General features: G+C 35.3%; 1 protein-coding gene across 1 annotated transcript in view; it reads right to left on the bottom strand.

Annotated features, from left to right (window-relative positions):
* The window catches only part of LOC106883455 (uncharacterized), a 134665-nt gene that overhangs the window by 26635 nt on the left and 84460 nt on the right, over positions 1–23570 (bottom strand). Inside the window, exons 9-14 of the mRNA XM_089358122.1 lie at positions 15349–15613; positions 11229–11398; positions 8446–8665; positions 7215–7282; positions 2207–2371; positions 608–799 (exon numbers count right to left, since the gene is read on the bottom strand). Coding sequence (XP_089214248.1) covers positions 608–799; positions 2207–2371; positions 7215–7282; positions 8446–8665; positions 11229–11398; positions 15349–15613 — 1080 coding nt within the window. The remainder of the gene's footprint in view (positions 1–607; positions 800–2206; positions 2372–7214; positions 7283–8445; positions 8666–11228; positions 11399–15348; positions 15614–23570) is intronic.

Raw genomic sequence — 23570 nt, 5'->3', positions numbered from 1 at the left:
ACCGAATCCAACGACTGGCACCCATGCCAACCTCTCCTTCATTAGACACTAAACTCTGCTTGCGAAGACCTGTTGGGGCAAGTGAAATCGAAATCGTAATTGAACCATACTCGATGACTGGCACCTGCACCAGTGGAGCACTAACAGCACTGTCCGAGCGTGTTCATTGCCAGAGCAGCTGTCTGGCTTTCCGTGCTAGTGGCCCGTAAATAGTACCATTTGAACATAATCATTACCAGCGTCGCCTTCTAGCACTTGTGCTTTGGCACGTTAGAAAATCATTTGAGCGAGGTCGTTGCCTGTGGAAAGCCACAGAAACCATGTCAATGCTGGTGATGACTGTGTGTATGTGCGTATGTGTGCAATACATATTACAGTAATGTTATTACATATGTTGCATATATTGCATGAAATGCATAAATTAATATGTGGTATGGAATAAACAACATTTATTTATGGAAACATTTGTAACATCAGTTTGACTTCTCTTTTTTTAAATTAAATTATATATGTGTGCGTGTGTATGCATACACATACACACGTTTGTATATATGTGTATTACTGTAATAAATAGCAGTGAGAAAAAAAACAGAAAATAGAGGCTGACCTTTTCTTTGTTGGAATTGTGTCTGTGGCAGGTAATATAAACTGGGTATGGCCAGTCACTGGTCTCAAAGATAACCCCAGCAGCATGAGCGCAAGTAATGTGGAAAGACAATGTACATCGTCCATATGAACACTGTGCACAACTTCCATGAGTACCATCTGACTTGGCTTTAGGATGACAGTAGCAGCATTTCTGAAAGGTCAAAATTAAACTAAATTTATCTCCAGTTTATACAAACTATTTAATTATGTGATCAACAGATAAGTTTAAATATTAATTTAAATAGTGTAACCTGATCTTACTGTAGCTAAACTTTTCGATCATCACAGGAGAGCGAAGTCTTTTCCCACCGCCACCCAATAAGTCAAGCAAACAGAAAGAAAAACAGTTCAAGAATATAACACAATATCACTACAAATGAGGTTTGAACTCTTGGTCAATAGGCTAACAAATTAAATTCACAACTACTTTGCCTCTGAAATTGGCTGGAATAGTTATTCTGGAAATGGATTATTGCTGATTCTACTGATGTGCCACTTCCATCATTATCATCATTTAGCATCCATGTTCCATGCTGGCATAGGTTGTAACATTTTTTACTAGAAACGATTTGATATACAAAAGTTTCTATTACCAATTCTGTGAAAGCAATTATAAAGTGAACAGGTGGAAAAAGGAAAGAGAGACTGTGTTGATTTTCAAACAGTGGCAGAAGAACAGAAATATAAATTAGAGAAGAACAAAACCAGTAAGATTATTGATAACAATCTACTGACTGAGTGATATAGATGGCCAACTATGAGCAAATCCTACTACTGGAACAAGACAAAAAAGATTTAGGTATATTGTGGTAATTAAATAATTAATCATCAATAGAAATTTCATGTGTGTTTTGGTACTATGGTCATTTTTTTTATAGCGTAGTCAGAGAAGTAAGGGCAGTGCTCATGACATTTGTTAGACCTCTGAGACTAGTGTTGGCAAGGAAGGAAGAAATTTCATATTTATGATTATGAAAACAATGAATTTAAATTGAAAGATGAAGTTGTTCTTAATAGGTTGACCTGAATCTATAGTAGAAGAAACTTGTTCAAGGTGTAATACAGTGAGATTGAACCTGGAACTACATTGATTGCATAATTTAACTGCATGGCCACGTCAGATATTACAACAAAATAGATACACCATAAAATCATGGTTTAAGAGAAATTGAGAAAAAGAAGTTATTTCTATTTATAAATTTTCTCATTTCTATCAGTCATCTAGAATAACTTAACATTTCAATTTGTCTCATGAAAACATATATGAAAACCATTTACCAAGCTATGGCTTCAATGCAGTATATATTCCAGTAACCATTTCCTATAGAACATGGCCATGTAGACAAAAGGAAAAAAAGAATAGGAGTTATTGCTGCTTCACCCCAGATTGGCCCTGATCAAGCAAACCTGCCAATTGTGACGACCCCATCTTTCTTTCAGATATAAAGTATCCAGAACTATATCACCCAAACATCCTTCCTGAGGATATGGTAGGAGGAAGCTTTTGTTGTTATTTCTAGAAGAAAAATTAATGAGAAACTATATACAACATACTTACCAGTTTGGCCCTTTTGGGAGACATTTTCGACATATCAATGGGTTCACGTGCATCAATGTCCCGAAAAGAGACATCTGGCAGAGAAATTGCACAGACTAAGTGACACCAGCGACCATCAGTCGTGAGTTTCAAAGCTCCCCCACGCAAGCAACATAAACTGCATTCCTGAAGAAGACACAATATAGTAAGATGATTAACAAAAACAATACAAGGTTTCCAGTACAAGAAAAGAAAGCATCTTTAAAAATAAAAATGTTCATATAAGCTTTTTTATCACATCATCATCACAACTATCATTATCTATTTAATCCTTATGTTACTGTATTTCCAACTAAAACATGTAAATTATGCTTCTTATAGTGCAACTTGAAGTAGATAAAGCTATAAAATCTAGTATATTGGCTAGACAGCCTTCAACTTTTTTATTATCCAAGGGTTTTTTTCTTAACCCAATATTCTACATGCTAATATTAATAGCTTTATCTACTATGAGTTTCACTGTTAAAAACATTGTTTATTTTGTATCTCTTGAAGTGTCTGAATTCTTATAATGTAAACACGTCTTATGTGTTTCAGTTAAATTCTAAAATAATCATGAATTAAGACGTGTAAAACAAATGTAACATTTTTTTTTTTTAGTAATATATTCAAGGAGTGTTTTGAATACAACTTAATAGGTTTTCTTCTTTTCCTCATAAATCCGTTAAGAAATTTGTTTCAATATTGCTCTAATTACAAGTGAACCAGGTAAAATAGGGAATTTGAAGTTGATTAAATTTTGTTTAGCTATAACCATGTAAAATGAGTTATTAGCCAATATTATAGTACAGTTATACTACTAGTTCTATTACTAATAAGTTCACTTACTATGCTCTGCTAGGGAAACATTTACAGAATTGATTTGTTTCTTGCAAGATATCACATGAACACAACTAATGATACCTAATCAATGAACCATATTAATCCTTTCAAATATACAAAACTTTGTTTAACTTCAATTTAACTTCAATTTTTGGTTATTTCAAAAACATGCAAGTTTAAATCATAAATACATAATCATACAACTCCTTAAAATTACAGGCCTTGTGCCAGAATTTGAAACCATTTTCATCATCATCATCTTAATTTATTGTGATATTAATATCAAGTCTGCACAGAGCAATAACTAATTTCATTGAATAATGAGCAAGTTCAAATCTTGTCAGTCAGCTTCAATATAGCACTATATCCCACCAACCGCCTGCAGAAACTATTTACTATATACAATTCAATAGACTACAGCTACTCCAACACTTCATCTGTGTCTATATGTGTGTAATGCAATGGAAATTTAAACAGAGTCAAGCGGTACACCAAAACCTAAGTAGCAAAGTGGGTCTTTTCAATGAGTATCTTTCATATAATGAAACGCAATGTGTTTCCCCTAGAGGGAAAGAAGAGTAAAAGAACAGATGGAGTGGGAGCGGGTGACAGTCACAAATGCTAAAGCAGGTAATATCATTTAGAGGCTCTGATAGTTTAGTCAAAATAAGCTGCAAATTTTTATTGTAAATTGTACTTACTTTACTATTTCACTCTCTCACACACACACAAATATATATATATATATATATATATATATATATATATATATATATATCTTCTTAATATATAAAATCTGTTCTGTCTGTTTGTTTGTGCACTTATAACTCGAGTATTGTTCATCCGATCATGCTGAAATTTTAAACATGGATACATGGGGCATGCCGTAATCTAAAAGGATTTTCAAAATTGTTAGTTTCAAAGTGAGAATCGCTATTTTTGTAATCTTTATGTTCTGTTTGTTCTGTCATTAAAACAACCAGTTGCTCAGATGGCTGGCACATACCATTTCACTAGCAGCAAGGGGAGTGTAGGATGACAGTCTGCCAAAACCGTCACTATGCTGTCTCTCTTAATCTTTAGTTACAGTTTCTCATTCAAACTACATAATAGGCAGAATTGTTGGATTAAGACAGTAGGGTATTTTGAGGGAGATTTGGCTGCTATTTCTACCAGGTCTAGCTACCATGTAGAGGTCTCCCTCATTGGCTTATACATACATATATAACATAAATAAAATACTTAAAGCAACAGGCATCAAATGCAAAAGCCAGGGTCCATGCAGTGTCATGGGCCAAAAAAATTTCCAACTTCTTGCCTAATGCGAGCCCAGAGCAATCTGTTATCTCTTACACTATTTCAGTATTACGTCTGTATTGTAATGTGAGATATTGTCCTATATATTATATATTTCTTAGGCTTTCCAAAACCGAATTACAGATTTTGACGTATGGGGTGTCAAAAGTTTCAGTACTATTTTGGCTACAAATTAAACTTAATTTCCATTCACATATTTGCATTTCAAAAATTTAATAAATCTTTTCCATAAATCAATTATCATAAAAATTTTATATGATGACGTCACATTTTCTGCATGTGTGTGTACCTTAAAAGACATCAATCATCACGACACACACCTTCATTCACTCACTCACTCTATCTCTCTTTCTCTCTCACATACACACGCACAAGTACATACGCACGCGCACACACGCACGCACGCACACACACACACACGCACACACACACACACACACATTCATTTCATATAGACGTACATACATCTTTCACTTTCTTTCTCTGTTCTTTTCGCTTTCTCTTCTTTCAATTTCTGCTCTCTTCAAATAAAATTTTTAAGGGTACAACTGCTTACTAAAATAGAGATTAATGTATAATTTCTTTCTATGTTCATAATTTCTTGTTTACAATATTGGAAAAAATATGCCACCAAAGAAAAAACGTAATCTGTCCAGAAACAAGTATAAAGCAAGGAGGACTATAGAAAACTGAAGGTGAGAGTCTGAAGAGAGAAGCTAGATGAGATTTTCTCAAGATCAGCAAATGCATGTTGCAGTACTTAATGCTGGATCATTAAATCAATGTTTTAATGATTAGACAGAGGTCCAATAGAATAGCTCTCAGAAACAGACTACGTACAAATTTGTTCTTCACAACTCCTGAAGCTGTTTCCAGATATGATCCATCCCATTCTTATAAAATAATAACTCTGTCCAAATTGGTGTGCTAAACACAAATTGTCTTTTCTGTAGAGCTTTAAAATTATTTTCCAAATGAAACAAATGGTATGTGCTGCTCAGGCAGTCAGGTAACATTGCCAGCACTACCAGCTCCTCAACCGCTTATGGATCTTCTAGAAGGCATTTCCATCCTGTCAAAGGATTTTCTGAACAATATCAGACAATACAACTCTGCAATTGACATCGTTTGGTGCGTCTAAGAAGATAGACAAACATGAATTTATGACGACGTCAAAGTTCAAGGACAAGTCTATCACCTCATTGGTTCCCTGTTACCTGCAAATGAACAACCACAGTTCCTCCAAATTTATTTTATGAATGATGTAGGACAACAAACCCAAAGGAAGTGTCAACATTTCAGATGATGGGTCATGTTAGACACAGCGCCGACTGCTGCAAAAGAGAGTATATCCAATGACAGCTTTTCAGTGAATTCAAAAATCACATAACCCCCAAAGGTTAGGGCCTGAAATACTCCAAACGGATGCATAGCATGTTGCTTAGTCGAATTAGCCCACAAACATTTACCCCACAAATATTTTGTTGTCAATGCTGCACTTTCCCAACTGTAATATATTATATACAAACTATGCTGTTTTAATCTCAAGCAATGCCAGGTGTCTCTGCTCATAATATATAAAACCCATTCTGTCTGTCTGTCTGTTTATAACTTAATTATTGTTCATCCGATCGCGCTGAAATTTTAAACATAGATACATGAGAGAGAGGGGCATTCCATAATCTAAAAAGATTTTCAAAATAGTTAGTCTCAAGGTGAGAATCACTATTTTTGTAATCTTTTTGTCCTGTTTGTTCTGCCATTAAAATCAACCAGTTGCTCAGACATCCGGCACATGCCATTTCGCTAGCAACAAGGGGAGTACAGGATGACAGTCAGCCAAAACTGTCGCTATGCTGTCTCTCTTATGACGTCCAATTCCACTTGAAGTTGTATATATATATTGTGTTATGATTCGTTATCAATCAATTATCCTTATTGAGAAGAAACAGTCAAAAGTAACCACCACATAGAATCACCAAACATCTCCACTACTTCCAAGTTAACCCTTTTCACCTTTACAGCTGACATGAAAAGCTATGCAAAAAAGAGAAAAAAATTGACTGCTATTAAAACGCATAAAATTTTGTCTGGCAAGGATCACAGGATAGTTTAACTGACTTCTGCATTTCTGTGACATACGTTAAAAACTATGGCTTTTAAGTTCAACATAAAATTTATGTCTAGCTTTTCAAAAACTAGCATTGAATTTTTGGACACAAAGCGAAGTTTTCTGGAGGTAGAATAGTGACAGAGTTTTGCAAGCCCACGTCATCCTACATTTACCTCCACTGCTGCTCTGATCATCCACATCATATAATTCAGTCAAATTTTAAATCCAAGTCTTTGAGGATAAAATGGATTTGTATTGATATAGGGGATTACTGGAAACATGCAAATGCTTTTGTACACCATTATGTCAAACACGGTTACATTGAATCCTGATTAAAAGATATTGCAAATGACATAGCTAAGATTAGCAAGGAAATCAAACTTTCACGCATAATTTTAGCAAACAAAGTACAATATATGACAGAATTCCTTTAGTGATTAACTGGCATTTTAAATGAGATAGAAATTAATAACAATAATAATAATCTTTCTAAATTTGAGGAGGTGCAAGTTGATCACATTGACCTTGGTGCTCAGGTTAGGTGAGGTTAGTGCTGATGTCATTCAGCTTAAAGTTTTCCAAAGCAATTATTGTTGGCTGAGGCAAAGTTCCAGACAGTTCCACTTTTGAGGAGGTAGATTTAGAGGAAATGTTGAATACATGAAAATAGATATTAGTTGTGTTTTGGAAAGATTTAATAGACATTTTTATACTTACGGCAGAAAAAGCCTTCTTTTTACAACGTTGACACTTCCAAATGGCAGTTTCTTTAGCGCCATAGCAACCTAAATAATTAAAGTGAGAATAATTACACAATGATGCAAAACCACAAATCAGATGAGGATGGTGAAACACAGTATATGACTGGTTGTATATTTTATGAATCTTAAAAGGATACATGGATTTGAATTGAAAATGTTAAGAGAGATGAAACTAAACATTTAGTCTAATGTTCTGCCATTTCTGCCTCTAAATCACATTTAATAATGGTTTATAAAATAGTTAGCTGGATTTGAAGAACAAAGAACCATTACTAAATAAATACCACAGGTATTTTGTAAATAATTTTATTGATTCTGTCATTAACATCGAGGTAGGTGTGATTATCACTGCATGGTTCACTCTACAACCATGTGGTTTTGGGTTCAATCTCACTGTGTGGCACTGCAGGTAAGTGTCTTCTACTATACACCTTGTGAATGAATTTGGTAGATGGAAACTGAAAGAAGCACATCGTGTGTGTGTGTGTGTGCATGCATGTGTATAGCTATGTGTGCATGCATGTATGTATATGTCTGTGTGCATATATTATATGCATAGGTCTATTTACATTTGCACTCTGTAGAAAATCATAAGGTTTGAGCAATACTGTTGTCATTTCTTCAACAAATCATTTGCTTCAAAACACCAGAAATTTTTAAATAAAAGAGATCCCTTACTTGAAAACAGGTAAGGCTGTAAAACAATACTTTGATAATATATTTGTCAAACCCATCTAGTATGGAAAAACAGGTATATAATGAATGAGTGAACAAAAGTAATAATAATAGATTTCTAACATAGGTAGAAAGTCTCAAATATAGAGGAAGGAGTATAGTGGATTTAAATGACTCCAACTCTTGACTGATATTGATTTTTAACAACTCTGCAAAGACCAAAGACTAACTATTGCACCCAATGAGATAATGTTAATAACACTAAAGGACAAAGTATGGATGTGAGAATCGTCTTTCCATCCTCACTACCATCTCCACTTATCTCTATATGCAGATGGCAATGAATACTATTAGTTATGGTAAACAGTCCCCCTTTTTTTCAGCAGAGCAGTTAAGAACAGGGAAAAAAGGAAGAAAGAAATGAGTTAGAAATAGCAAGGTGATAAAATCTGGCCCAAATAGAAACTCTGTTTTCAAGTGCTAATAGAGAGCAACTACTAAACATTACTCACTTGCATGAACACAAACTTTGCAAAGCTGACATATTAGAAGCTTGCTCCAGGATTCATCATCAAAAACAGTTCCATTTTCTTCTGGTCGTGGATTCTCAGAGCTAATTGCAAAACATATTTCTGGTATCACAGGCAAACTTTGATCTGGCAAGGATCCAGTGGACTTTCCAGTTTTTTTGTCTGTTTTTTTAAGCAAAATAGATTCTCCCTCACTGTCAAACTGGGAACAAAACAAACAAAAAAATTGTATTGCAGAAAAAATTATTTTGAAAATTTAGAAAGGAAAACACAACTATTTTATGTTGTTTCGTTAAAAATCATTAGAGTGATAGTTAATAAAGTAGTCAATAATGTCAGTGATTTGGAAATTTACTTCTTAATGAACATGGTTTCACACTTAAAAGTGAAGTTACATTAGAAATGCTCTACAGAAAAACATGTATATTGTGTTTATAATCATACCTCCTCAAATCACACAAAATACATGCATACTTATATCATGATCATCTTCATTATTTAACATAATTAACAGTTGTCTTCCATGAGGCATGAGGTAGATAGTTCAACAGGATCCAAAAAACCAGGAGACTGCATCATGCTACAATATCTTCTTTGACAGAATTTCTATGATGGGTGCTCTTCCTAATGCCAACCACTTTACAGAGTGTACTGGGTACTTTTTCATGGTACCAGCACTAGTGAGGTCACTAAGTAACTCACAAAAGTTATCTCCTCAATTGAATGAGGTGTAGATGTTGAGAGGTTAAAATATGACAGAGGAACAAGTGTCTTGCATGTCATTGGGTACAACACATTCCTGTACAAAACGATTGAATATATGGCTAACTAGGCTATATCTCACTCTACCAGATATTTTAAGAATCTCAGCAGTAAGTCCTGATGAACCATCGGTTTTCCATGTTTTCATATCCTTAACTATCATAATGCTGTCAACTAGAATGGCTGGTTTACATTAGGAAGACTCTTTCTGTCATGCATTCTCCATATTTAATAGTCTTTCATAGAAGCATTTTCATGCCTCTTTTCTTAAAGAATCAGGAAGTGCAAGTGTACCACTATTCATCCATATACACTTCTTTCCAACAACGTCTCTATTTTCTCTGATACACTGTCATACAACCCAGAACACTTCATGCCTCTTATCCTTGCTTTCTGCTCCTTTCTTTACTAAGTAAACTTATCACCTAGCTTCCCTTCTGGTATAATATTCAGTTATTCTTATTCTTCCAATCTTTTCAAGCCTGTCACTTCACTTTTATGGCTCTATCTACTTCATTGTTCCACCACTTCATCATCCGAGGCGAACCACAGTTTTGGTTTGTAACCTTCAGTATCTCCTACTCCATTTCATCAAATACTTTAACTAGCATTTCTGGCAGTACTCTCTCTCTCTCTCTCTCTCTCACTCACTCACTCACTCAGGTGTGTGTGTGTGTATTTGGTGAAATACATTGGTATTCAGTATAGGAACATTTATAATCCTTAGCTTCATAATAATGGCTCTTCATTCAGGTATAAAATAGCTGCTGATAATCAGAGATCAGGCCAGCCAACTTTTAGTGTACCTGTAGAATTTTATAATGTTTCATCTCCAATGATGGGGTAAATAATTAAAAAAAAGATAATCTTATAACAATACATCTCAGACATTTCATTAAATGCTTTTATGGAACATTTATCTGTATATGCAAGCTATGTTTAATATCAGCATGAAACATCTGATAACCAAAGCTTAAGGAGTGAAAAGGCAGAAAGAGTAGCAAACCAAACTAAATGCCATGTGGTGTGACCTTATGTTTCAAGTTTATATTTTGTCTTGGTGAACATAGCCTTACAACCATCTAGTACCAGTCATGTACTCAGGTCAACTGAACTGACTATACCTTTCTCGTATAAATTTGTAACTTTGTACACAAAGAAATAAATATCAGGCTTAACAATACTTCTAAGTAAAATGAATAGATCCTTGTAGTCACTCCACAAACACTTAAACCCTTCAAGAAATCCTGAGACAGATTCAATACAATGTGGGTGATAATTCTGGTCCTTCTAATTACAGATATAGAATCCATCTGACATGCATCCATACATTTTCTGGCAACTCAGAAAGTTTGAGTTGACTTAAGGTTATGACAGCAAACACTCACTCAAGATTCTGCAAAGTGAGATCAAATCTGAAACCTGAGGAGTGCAAAGTGAACTTCTTAACTTCTGATAACAATTAAGACCACCCCACAGTTTCAACTTTATTCTTAATCTCTAGATACACCATATCAGTGTCAACAAACCAACATCTTCACTTTGTATTTGATGTTGTAGTTGTTTCATTTTACTTACATTATTAATGTTGTTTAGGCAAACATGAGTGGGTGATGTCTGTCTAAACATCATCAGTAATGTAAGTGAAATGAACCAGCTAATCATCATTAATATGGATATATCTGATCACAAAAATTGTCAAACCATTGATTATATTGAAATATAAATCCACTATGATTGATTTGTTTATCCCTTCTGCTTATCTCATTTTCCAGAGTCTTAAACCCATTTCATGTTCTTCAATTATCAAATTTACACAGAGATACACACAGGAGAGCTTCTATATGGCTACTCAAACCTGCTACAAACACCAGGATGGTCATGGCTGGAACGCTTTTGATCATAGGTTCAGAGCTGACATGGGGATAAACAACAACGCACACAGCATATAAACGAGAAAGTCATAAAACAAGTCAGAATGTGTGAAGAGACAAGATACATACCTCAACAGGAGTGAACAGGGAACACACTGAACAACGAGGCTCCAGTTTTGATACTGCAACATTGAACTGAATCTCAGCTTTTAGGCTGGTAGGGGCATCATGCCAAAGGTTCAGAAAAGGTTTAGCCCACTTTTCATTAATCTCACAGCTCTCCCCTGAACCACTTGTGGCTATCAAATATATAAGTAGGTACAAAAAATAAACTGGTGATGATGATGACAATAATGATAATGACCATAGCGTTGATGATGATAACGATAATAACAATTCCTTTATCTAGAGTTAGTGCACTGGGGGCCAACACAGTACCTTACTGGTACATATTTTACCATTGTCAAGTTAAATTCCAACAAAGATGACTGTAAATGTAATAAAACATTTAGTCTGATAATCTGCTGTCTCAGACATAATAAACTCTCACACCATCTGGTGTCAGTGTTTATTATGATCACTACTGATCACTATCGCTACTGCTTACTACACTACTCTACTTCTCTAGTTCCTAACATGTATTCTATTGACATCTGTTCAGGTTTTTCACTGTTGATACACAAACATTATTCTCAACAAACTGATATACAAAATGTTGCTACTTGGGAATCTATCAAATGGCCTAACACTTTAACATTACTCTGACCGTCACTAACAACTAACACTAAGGAAACTAGAAAGCCTATGCAATTGTTCAACCTGTCAGAAATAACAGCCCAATCTCCCTCAAATCACACCTTGCTATCTTAAGGAAAAAAAGAGGTACATAGGATACTATCTAGATAAACTACATATGAACAGACAGGACAGTCACAGTTAGAATGCGTCTGATCACAAATTTGCTTGATCATAGCTAAGCTGAAGCTAAAAGACAACAATAATTGGCACAATATAAGTTACTCCTCTTTACAAAGTTTGGGGTATGGGGATTTAATACTTTGCAGAAGCAGCTTGAAGAGTGAAAATGATCAAGCAGAACAGACAAGAGTGAGATCAGTGGTTTTTATTATGTCAACAACACTACAGTGTGCTGCATTCATCATGGACTTAGTTTACCTAACTATCAAACCAATCCTCTGATTGTTTTTTTTTTAAATCTGAAGATATTCACAGAGTCCTAAACTCTCATTTCATATTATTGTAAATATGGTGAGTACCTTGTTACTTTATAATACTGAATTCAAAGTTTTGAAAAGGAGAAGTTCTGCAAAGCCAACTTGCTATCGGTACACATGTAGTGAAACCTCTCTTTCGGGTATTCATTTACAAATGATAACGTAGCGGCTAACAGCTAACTTTCAGCCACTTGGACCCTTGTGTCCATCACCCTGATTTGTCTCCAGTTTTGTTTTGCGCCAGGGTGCATACCGACCAATCGTGGCCTTCTAATAAGGTCATGTGAGAGTGTGTTTTCTGCCTGTTTCCGGTGAGCCCTTTTTCATCTATAAATAAGCCTGCTTCAACCACGCCAGTTTGTCTAATGACTTCAGACCTCTCACAGGTCTGGTCGTTTGACCACACACCAACCAGCCAGTTTCCAGCAACGACGCCAACACCACCACCGATCTACTGTCTACTACAATGTCGTCGCCAGCACCAACACCACTACCACCACCACCAGAGTACACACCAACAACAACAACCGTGGTTTCATCTCAACACTGTTTGAGTGGATTGTTTCCACCACAAAGAACAGCCAGACCAACCAGCAAGAATCTTCTGTACCAAGTGACCGGTCCAGCATCGACGCTCAACTTCACCCACAACATGTGAGACCACAGCTCTGCTATTCGGCCACAACTTCTTGCGTACGAACATTTTATCTACAGTGAAACTCTTCTACGAACTGGTATTTCTCTATCTTTGTGTTCAGGACTCTTATAGTCTATGTTACAGACACTTATTCTATGCCTTGTATTCCAAATTCACATACAAACACATATTATTGTACTCGCACTCTTACTTATATGACGGTCCGTCATATATATTGTATTGCTTTTATTGCCGCATGTACACACACACAGTTCACTATGTTAATAAACCTACTCTTTATATATATCTAACGGTTGTCTCTCACTCTCTCTTTCCTTTACTGGCACTTGCTCGCATCTCACATTGCGAGCCTCCTTATGTCATATAACATGTTTTGTGTTCGACCATGTGACACGTGAAAAGGAGCTTTCTCCCATTCGTCGCCATCTCCTTTGGTTCGCACAGTCATTCATTACACACATATCATTATCATCATTTAACAATCATGTTCCATGCTGGCATGGGTTGGATATATCCAATAAGTTCAAGGACTGCATAACGCTCCTATGTCTGTTTTGGCATACTTTCTACAGCTGGATACCCTTCCTAATGCCAACCATACTACAGTATGGACGGGGGGCATCTTTTCAACACACCAACACTAGTGAGATCACTATGCAGCTTGGGTAACTATGAACCCCTTCAACTGGGTGAGGCTACAGTGAAAAGGAAGATGGTATGATGCTAGGAGATGAGGAGTTTAAGCATGACAGAAGAGTCCAGAACAGAACAGGTTTCTTGCTGTAGAGGAGCTACAAGGCTGTTCATATTATAGAAGAGAGCAGGGAGTGACTAGGACAGAGCTAGAAAATGATAAAATAGTGATAATGAGGGTGTCAGGGTGACTCTCAATTATGAGATAAATAGAAGTGAGTGGGGACAGGAGAACAAGGGGGTTCAGGTAAGTAGAGGTTGTAAAAGTGTATGGGAAAGTGAAAGAGGATTAGATATGGGAGGTGGTTGTATGATATTGTTATGCTACTGCTATCTAGCACCTTCGGATTATCTCTACTCAACTGCTACACAACTGCTACTCAACACTCCTACCACGGCCAGACTACCTCTATTTATATGTCTTGGGAGATCCTACTTCTTCGCCTGGAGGCGTCGACACAACAGATATATAGTTCAATGATACCCTTATAACCTGATGTAATGAAAGCACCATCATAAAAATCACTATTTATTTGACCCATAGCACACGCACACACAAACAAACAAACACAAAAATAGCAACAAAGTCAATTCCCTCACTAGGATTAATTCCATGCTTGTTACCAACAACTGCTAATAAATATCAAGAAATGAAGGTAGTTTCATAACAACCTTGCCTGTGTCCCTTGAGCAAGTCTTTCTCTGTATCAAGAGGATAGATATCAAAAGAGACACAGCAACAGTATCACGTGCTAACCCACTGCTATATAATACACTGCATTGTTAACTCAAAACCAAGCTGAAACAACAAGGATACTGCAACTGTGAAGTGTTTGTAGTAAAGACTTAATTGGCAATCTTTGTGCTCAAGATTTGTCATTCGAGCAAAAGTCACTAGCAGCACTCAAAAGTATTTTGTGAAAAGCTTAGATTAAATTTTAGAATTAAACAAATGCATAAAGCATGAAGAAGTAAACAAATTATTTAGTTTTATTTTCTTCTTTTACTGGTTTCAAATTGTATCCACATGGTGGTACTGTCTTCTAAGGACTGATCTTTAACTAAGCAGCAACTACATATAACTATCCTGATTGTAAACTCTATTAAATCTACATGTGTAGTTTAATCACTTGTATTTAAGCTATAAATTACAGGCCATCTTATAGAATTTTGCTGCTACTCAGTAACAAATTGGTTAAACTGCAGTTCAAACCTTAGTGCTTACTTCATCAGCTTCAAAAGGATGAAAAACTAAGTAGACTTGATGAGATTTGAAGCCAAAACAAATAGGGATGTAATCAAAAAGTACAAAGTATTTTATCTAACATTCTCCTAATTCTGCTGTCAGCCGAACAGAGTATATGGATTAAATAGGTAATTTTATACCACTTAATAAAAAAATAAATAAATAAAAATAAAAAAGAAAACTGAATTAAGCAGTAAAACACATTTTTTATAACAAATACACTCAGAATAGACTGAGCTTCCAGCTAAACTTAGTTTGAAGAATAGCGAAAGGATAAGATGGTGAAAATATAGTCAAAATCAACTTTTAAACATATTTTCAAAGATTAATTTTCATTACTGACATACAGAAATTAGTAAACAAAAGACAAAAAGGCACTCTTAGGACACAGAACAAAAGCAAGAAATAATATCAAACCTGAATTTGAGTGAGAATCTTGATCTGGTGGAGACACCCTCTGTTTTGATGTTGACAAAGTCTTTGAACTGGAGACTGTTTTCTGGTGTTTCTGCTGTGCCTGCAAATGTTCAAGACTGGAGCTATCACTACAAACCGATTGAGAAACCGTTTTAGTATCAGAATTTTCTTTAGTACACTCAGACTTTTTCCTTTTAGAAACCTTTGCAGATGGCTTTTCATCAGCTACTGATCCATTTCCTGCCAGAGATTTCTTAACAGATTTCTAAGGAGGAAAAAAATGACAAAAAATAAGAAAAAACATTACAGACAATTACATAAAATATTTATATTTTGTATAATGGGTGAGGTGTCACTAAAAGAGAAAAATCCACAAAAATATGAAACACACAATAACTAATTTTCCACTTCAAAATTGAGGATAAGATAGGTGCTCTCTCAGAGAAATAATGATATATATAATGAAGTTTTATGCTTATCAGATGTTAGTGACACTTACATCTATTAAATATTCAAAAGTATTAATGATATAATTAAAATTATTATAAACTGCTTTCTAAAGAATTTGCTTCTACATGATGTTGGCTTTCGCATTTACATATAACAATAATCCTTTCTATTAACAACACAAGGATTGAAATTTGGGGGAGGGGGTATGTTGATTACAACAACTCTAGGACTTAACTGGTACTTATTTTACTGGCAGAATTTGAACTCAGAATGTAGCAACAGACAAAATACTGCTAAGCATTTCATCTGGCATGCTAACGGTTCTGCCAGCTCACTGCCTTACATATTATAATAATAATAATAATAATAATAGTAATAATAACAACAACAACAACAACAACAATAATCCTTTCTAATTATAGGCACAAGGCCAGAAATTTAGCGGGTAGAAGTTAGTCAAGTAAATCAATCACAGTGCTTAACAGGTACTTATTTCATCAACCCCAATAGTATGAAAGGCGAAGTTGACTTCAGATCTTAAAGATGGACAAAATGCTGCCAGTGTGTTAATGATTTTGCTAGCTCATCACTTTAATAATCCTTTCTACTTTAGGCACGAGGCCAGAAATTTTTGAGGCGGGGCCTAGTCCAGTGCATCAACCCCAGTGCTTGACTGCTTCTTATTTCATTGACCCCAAAAGGCTGAAAGGCAAAAATCAACCTCAGTGGAATTTGAACTCAGAATGCAAAGATGGATGACATGTTGCTAAGTATTTTGTCTGACATGTTAATGATTCTGTCAACTCATTGCTTTAATAATAATAAGGATTTCAAATTTTGGCACAAAGCCAGCAAGTTCAGAGGAAGGAATGAGTTGATTACAATGACCCCAGTACTTAACTGGTACTTATTTTATCAACCATGGAAAGATGAAAGGCAAGGTCAACCTCAGCCGAATTTGTACAATTTGAACAAATGAAATGCTGCTGAGCTCACTGCCTTGCCTTAATAATAATAATAATAATTATTATTATTATTATTTCTAGTGTAGGCACATGGCCTGAAATCTTGTGGGAGGAAGCTAGTAGTCAATTTACACTGACCCTAGTGCTCAACAGGTATTTATGCAGCTAACCATTTCATCCAGCACGAATAATAATAATAATGCCCTGATGCAATACCAGACAGAGGCTCTTATGGCTTCTAATCTTAACTGATTGGAAGTGTTATCATGTACATTGTTTTGTCTTGGTATAAAAGATGGGCTACAGTAAATATTCTGCTCAACACTACAGATTTACTTGTCAGTTGTTTGACAGTAACCAGTTGGTGGCTGACGATATGTGCATCTCTGATCATGAGCAGAAGTAGTGGGGGAGCATCATAGCCATGTGTTGTGAGGAATTCTTTGGGGTTTGAATAGTTCACCTCTGGAAACATGGGTGTTTCATTCATCATCCTTAAACAACCCTCATTCAGGGACCTTTTGGGGCGGGATAGGCTACTCAACCTGAAGTAAATTCTAACTGGGCCCCACCTGCAAGGCCACGCGCTGTTTATTTTGATATAAGATTACATGTTGTAATGCATGTGCCTGGTGTGCCCTTATCAGATGGGTAGACATAACGGGTATATTGGTCTTCATATAATTGTACCCCAGTGTCACTTTGATAGCATGTGCTGCTCTCTCACTCAATAATAAGTTTCAAATTTTGCCACAAGGGCAGCAATTTTAGGGGAGGGGAAGAGTCAATTATGTCGACCCCAGAGTTCAACTGGTACTTATTTTATCAACCCTGAAAGGATGAAAGGTAAAGTTGATCTCAGTGGAATTTGAACTCAGAACACAGGGAAGAGCAAAATACTGTTAAGCATTTTGTCCAGCACACTATCAATTCTGCCAGTTCACCGCTTTAATAATAATAAGAACAACAACAACAACAATCATAATAATAATAATAATGGTTTCAAATTTTGGCACAAGGCCTGCAATTTTGGGTGAGAGGGTAAGTGAATTACATCATCCCCAGTGCTCAATTGGAACTTATTTCACCAACCCTGAAAGGATGAAAAGCAAAGTCAACTTCAGCAGAATTTGAACTCCGAACATAAAAATGAACAATGTGTCGTTAAGCATTTTATCCAGCATGCTAGCTATTCTGCCAGCTCACCACCTTATTCCAGTACATGATAATGATTTCTTTTATTTGCCACCATGGTGATAGATAAAGAGGACCATCATAATAAAGTCAAAAAGTTGATATAAATTTGATCTAATTGTATAAGTTGGTGGCACTGGAATCTCTGTGTGGTCACTACACCCACAAGAAATAGTAGCCATATTACTTCCATTGCCTTAGAAATAAGACACATTGGATAATGATTCTGGGTTCCTTGCTCATAGTAAAAAGTCAGGGTGGTCATGTCTTTGGTCATACATCTGCTCAATCAGGGATGAGCCAGAACCACACAACAACTAGGTATAACTATACTAATTGTCAACTGCATCTACAATAAGTTCAATGCCATCATATAGGATTTTGCTCTTGCTCTGAATTTGAAAGATATCATCAATATCAAGTTTCTTCCATTATTTTTCAAACATCCTAGACCCCATACAAAAGAACATTTCACTAATTGGCAAACACTCACTAATACATAACATCAGGCCCAGAGTCATGCCATATGCTTATTTGGATCATTCTATCACTACTTCAATGGTCCCCATTCCACAGAACTAGTTTGTTACATAAATACTTCCATTGTCTCAACACCCACTAACCACTAAGCCTAATTACACAATGTTGACTCTTTGGAATTCCATTCCTACTCGTTTTTCCTGCAGACATTTATTTAGAGATGTTTAAGTTGAATGTGTATTGATCTTGGCAGTGTGAATGAAGGTCATGGATGCTGACCCTCCTCCAATTTAAGTCATGAAAGAAACATTTCTTTTCCAAACTACACTCACAACCTCTGTAATTTTATTATATGGAAATTAAATTGTATATACATGAACAACAAATGACAAAATAGGGTTTGCAGTTCCAAAACATCAACCAAATTCAGCAACAGAAAAAAAACAAAAAAAAACAATTAAGGTTCTTTCTAATATTTCAAAGATGAAAGAAATTTATATTTTTACTGACTAAGCAATAAGTAAAGTTACTCTTTAACAAAACTTGTTCAAAGTCTGGTTTGTACTTATCTCATTGTAAAATATTATTGAAACACTGATAGTCAATCATTATTTTATGTACACTTTCCTTGCTAGATTGGATTGAAGAGGTTGTCACAGTCAATTCTTATTTCAAGTTATTGCTCTCCTAGATGGGTTGGAGGACTTTCATATTTTTTTTCATGGTTTTTAACAACTGGATGCCTTCCCCAATATCACAACCCTTTACAAAGTGCACTGGGTTTATTTATCATAGCACCAGCATGAATAAGGTTACTTTGTGCACTATTTTGCACTGTCTTTGTTCATTTTAGGTAACATGACCTAGATGGGGAGAGAGAGAGAGAGAGAGAGAGAGAGAGCAATGACAGAAGATAAGTGAATGAAGAGAACAAGAATATGATGGTAAAAACAGAGAGATTGAAGTGGAGAAGGAAAGAAAATGATAGATGGTAACAGATGGACAATGGCAAGACAGTAATGGATACCAGTAACAAGTAGCCCAAGAAGAGGAATGGTAGTTAGCAGTACAGAAAGGGTGAAGATATAAACAGATCCAATGCAATCCTTTACACATGGAGCCCTTGATGAATGAAAACGAAACTGTGATAAGGATAGTGGTAAAACAGGATTGAATATGGGTAGGTTCATAATCAAGTATTTATCTGGTGAATTCTTCCAAATGCATAAAGGCTAGATGTCTGACACTTCTTGTTGGTACAGTAGTTTGTATGTTTACTGGTCAAATCAGAAGGAAAAAAGCTACAATGTCATAGTTCACTGACAGTGTGTTGTGCAGGGTGAAGTTTCTTATTCTTTTTTCCTTATCATATTTAATATTCTACCACCACCACCACCAATAATAATAATAATAATAATAACAATAATAATAATAATGGCTGCCGACAAATTTTTCTGCTCTTAAAAAGAAAAATGGATTTTATCCTTTATATCTATACTGTTCAGTATCTATGCGTTGAATAAAATTTATCTTTCTACTTGTTCTAATAATAATAATAATAATAATAATAATAATAATAACAACAACAACAACAAGAACACTCAGAGAGTGCAGACCTCTGTCAAGGCAACACCAATGTCTTCTCAACAATTAGCTGGAGATGATTTTTAAAATGAGAATACCTGAAATAAACTCAGCTGCTCTCACAAACAAGAATACTAAAAATGAACCTGGCCACTCTCGAAAATTAAGGAAAAAAAACAGGAAAAACCCTTGTCTGGTACTGGATCGATCTCAAAATCTAATCAGTTCGTGCCAGTTACTAGGTCAAACATCCCTGAAGGTTTCATGCAATCCATCTAGATATCTTGTCCACAGACAAACAAACAAACAGACAAACACAGCTGAAAACAATAACTCCGCCTTCGCTAAGGCAGAGGTAATTTAGAAGGCGGGGACTGGTCGATTCCATCAATCCCAGTGTTTCATTGGTATTTAATTTATTGACCCTGAAAAGATGAAAGTTAAAGTCGACCTCAGTGGAATTTGAACTCAGAACATAAAGACAGACGTAATGCCGCTAAGCATTTTGCCCAGTGTGCTAATGATTCTGCCAGCTCACCACCTTATTATCATTAATAATAATAATGGTTTCAAATTTTGATACAAGGCCAGCAAGTTTGGGGGAGAGGGTAAGTTGATTAGATTGACCCTGAAAGGATGAAAAGCAAAGCCAATCATGGCAAAATTTGAACTTAGAATATAAAAGATGGACTAAATAACACTATGCATTTTGCCCAGCGTGGTAACAATTCTGCCAGCTTGCATCATCATAATCCTTTCTACCATATGCACTAGGGCTGAAATATTGGGAAAGGGAGTTACTTGACAACCTCAACCCCAGTACTTTACTGGTACTATCTATATACAACTATGTCTGTGAGCTTAAGAAGTTTTGTTTGTAATGTGATTCCAGGTTCAATTCTAGTATGCAACTTTTTAGGTCCATGTCATTTTTTTCCATAGTCCAAAGTCAACCAAAGCCTTGTGAATAAAATCTGGTAAATGGAAACTAAACTTGCCTATAAACGAGGGAATCAGTGTATCAAACAAAAGTACCATGTGATAATTTTGTTCTATCTTAAATCTTAACTTTACCTTTCTCCATTCTGAGCTTGATTAAACAAAGTCACATCCTGGGAGGGTTAATATAATTGACTAAAATGAAGGTACTGTCCCAGTAGGTTCCCTAATTCACCACTTCTTTATGTGCCTGCTAACACTAATTTGTTAATTACTTGCAATGTATTAAAAGATCAACCAGCAATCGTTTGATCAGTTAATGACTTCAGCACATAACAGTAGACTATATGCATGACAGTTTTTCTATCTTGAGCTCTCTTCAAAATGAAAAAGCAAACTACTGACAAAATATTTTTGAAAGAAACAAGTAAGAGAAAAAAGAAAAATTTCCCAAACTGCTCACAATACAGCCTCTATACAACTCTTTCACTTGCTAGAACAGCAGTCAAATTTCACTCAAATTAATAATAATAAAAAAAACACACACATTTGACTGTGTAGTTCTACATAGATTATTCCTGAAAAAAAAAAAAAAAATTAAAAAGGATGACAGTAGCTATAACACCTGTAAACATGGCTGACATGCAGGTCAGACAACAATAAATAACCAATTTTCTCTCTTGAAAGAATGAATATTTGGCAGAATTTCTTCCTTCTTATATTTATGTATCTTTTTTTTTTTATTAAAAATATCCTTGCATGAGATTTATTTCACTGAGTTGGAGAAGCCTTTATCTACTCATACCATCAGAAATGCAGTAACTAACCCATCAGAGACCTGCAATCAACAACACTATTGTTCTCAAATTAAGCTATAAGACATAAATTACAAATAGATCTACAGTGATTGTAGTATTTGCAGCATGCTGGTTGTTCTATCTACAAAAACCAAAGTTAATGGCTAGAATTTACAAAATCTAAAGATGCTCTGCTACTGAGCCAAAAATAATAAAGGGAGTATCTATGTAGTCACTCAGCTTTCTAGAAATATCAACAACATTTCTCTGAAATTACACTTTCCTACCTTAATACAAGATAGGATATATTTTTAAATCTTAAATACATTGTAGCTGAAGAAAAAAAATGCTGATGACCACAGTTGGAATCCTTTTGATCATAAACCTCAGTCAATCTCAGTGCTGATCTGGCAAGAGCTAAACAACAGCAACCCAAAATTTTTTAAATTTTCACTAAAAAGTCCTGCCTGAAATATAAAATGTTCTATTCCCCACAACATAATGACATTTTCTATGGTATTTTTTCTTGTTGTTCTTTTCATTTTATTTTTTTTGTTTTTGTTCTTTAGAGTGATCAGGAATCCTTGACATTGGTTTGAGCACTACATGAGAGCGAGAGAAAGGAAGAGGGAGAAAGGAGGGAGAGAGAAGTTTATTCATTTATGGAAGATATGAACAAGTATTCAACACAATTTTATCTCAAGAATCAAATAAGGAATAGAATGTCCTGATATTAAAAGTTATTAGTAGTAACTCAACTGTCCATATGTTTGGTAAAATAAGCAATTTCTGTGGTACCTGCAACATGTGTTTAGGGGTTGCTTCTGTTTTAGTTGGTTTTTGTTGTTGTTTTTCTTTTACTTAGTAAGGAGGCTGATTCGTAAGGGAAAAGGAGAGAACAAGTCAACTGAAATATTAGCCCAAGGGGAATTCAACTCAAAATGTTGAGACACCAAACAAGCATGTATACACACAAAAATACATATACTATATACTCACAACAGAGCCCTTTAGAAAAAGAGAGAGAATTAAGAAATTAAATAGTTGCTGTTGTGTAAATCCCAAACCAGTTCTCACTAAGCAAACCTATGGCCAAAGACATTACAGCCATAAATGTCCAGTCTTTTTCCAGATATTATGTATCTAGGATTACACTACCTGATGTGTACTTTTTTTTAAAAAGATTGCATGGTATGTTTTGGATGGCATTTGTCAGCTAATTGAAACAGGTTCAGCAACCAACATAATACAAGTTCTTTCTTTGGCTCTGATTTGGTGCTATGCAAAATATAGATATTTAGCAGCAAAGATGAGTGAAATGATTTTCAACCAGGAACTGAAGCAGCTTTGAGACACATATTGTACCTCTAATTTGGATCCATTTTGTCAGGTTACATTGATTAAGATCAGATATTTGTAAGAAACAAATAAAATAAGGTGATAAATAAGTAGTTGATTGAAACACAGTCGTTTGTGGAGTTTTTTACTAGTAAAAGTATGACGACCAGCTTCCAATCTCAAACAACAAATAGAAGAATAAGACTAATGTATTTCATGCCAAACCAAAATAATGGTATGTTATTTGTCAAATGGAGGAAAGGGATAGGCATAGTGATAGGATCAATAAGTTTGCTTTGCAATCACGAGGTCCCCACTTCAATCCCACTGCATATCATCTTGGGTTCTGTCATTTACTGTAGTCTAACACTGACCATACTTTGTGAGTGATATAAGGTAGACAGAAACTGTGTGGAAGCCCATTGGATAGATGGTACCTGTAATTCAAAGGGCTAGCTTAGTCAATCATTGATAT

This window comes from Octopus bimaculoides, chromosome 9 (assembly GCF_046866305.1).
Source record: "Octopus bimaculoides isolate indiv1 chromosome 9, ASM4686630v1, whole genome shotgun sequence".
Taxonomy (NCBI): domain Eukaryota; kingdom Metazoa; phylum Mollusca; class Cephalopoda; order Octopoda; family Octopodidae; genus Octopus; species Octopus bimaculoides.
The sequence above is the reverse complement of the archived record's forward strand: the minus strand, read 5'-3'. Positions and strand labels throughout refer to the sequence as shown.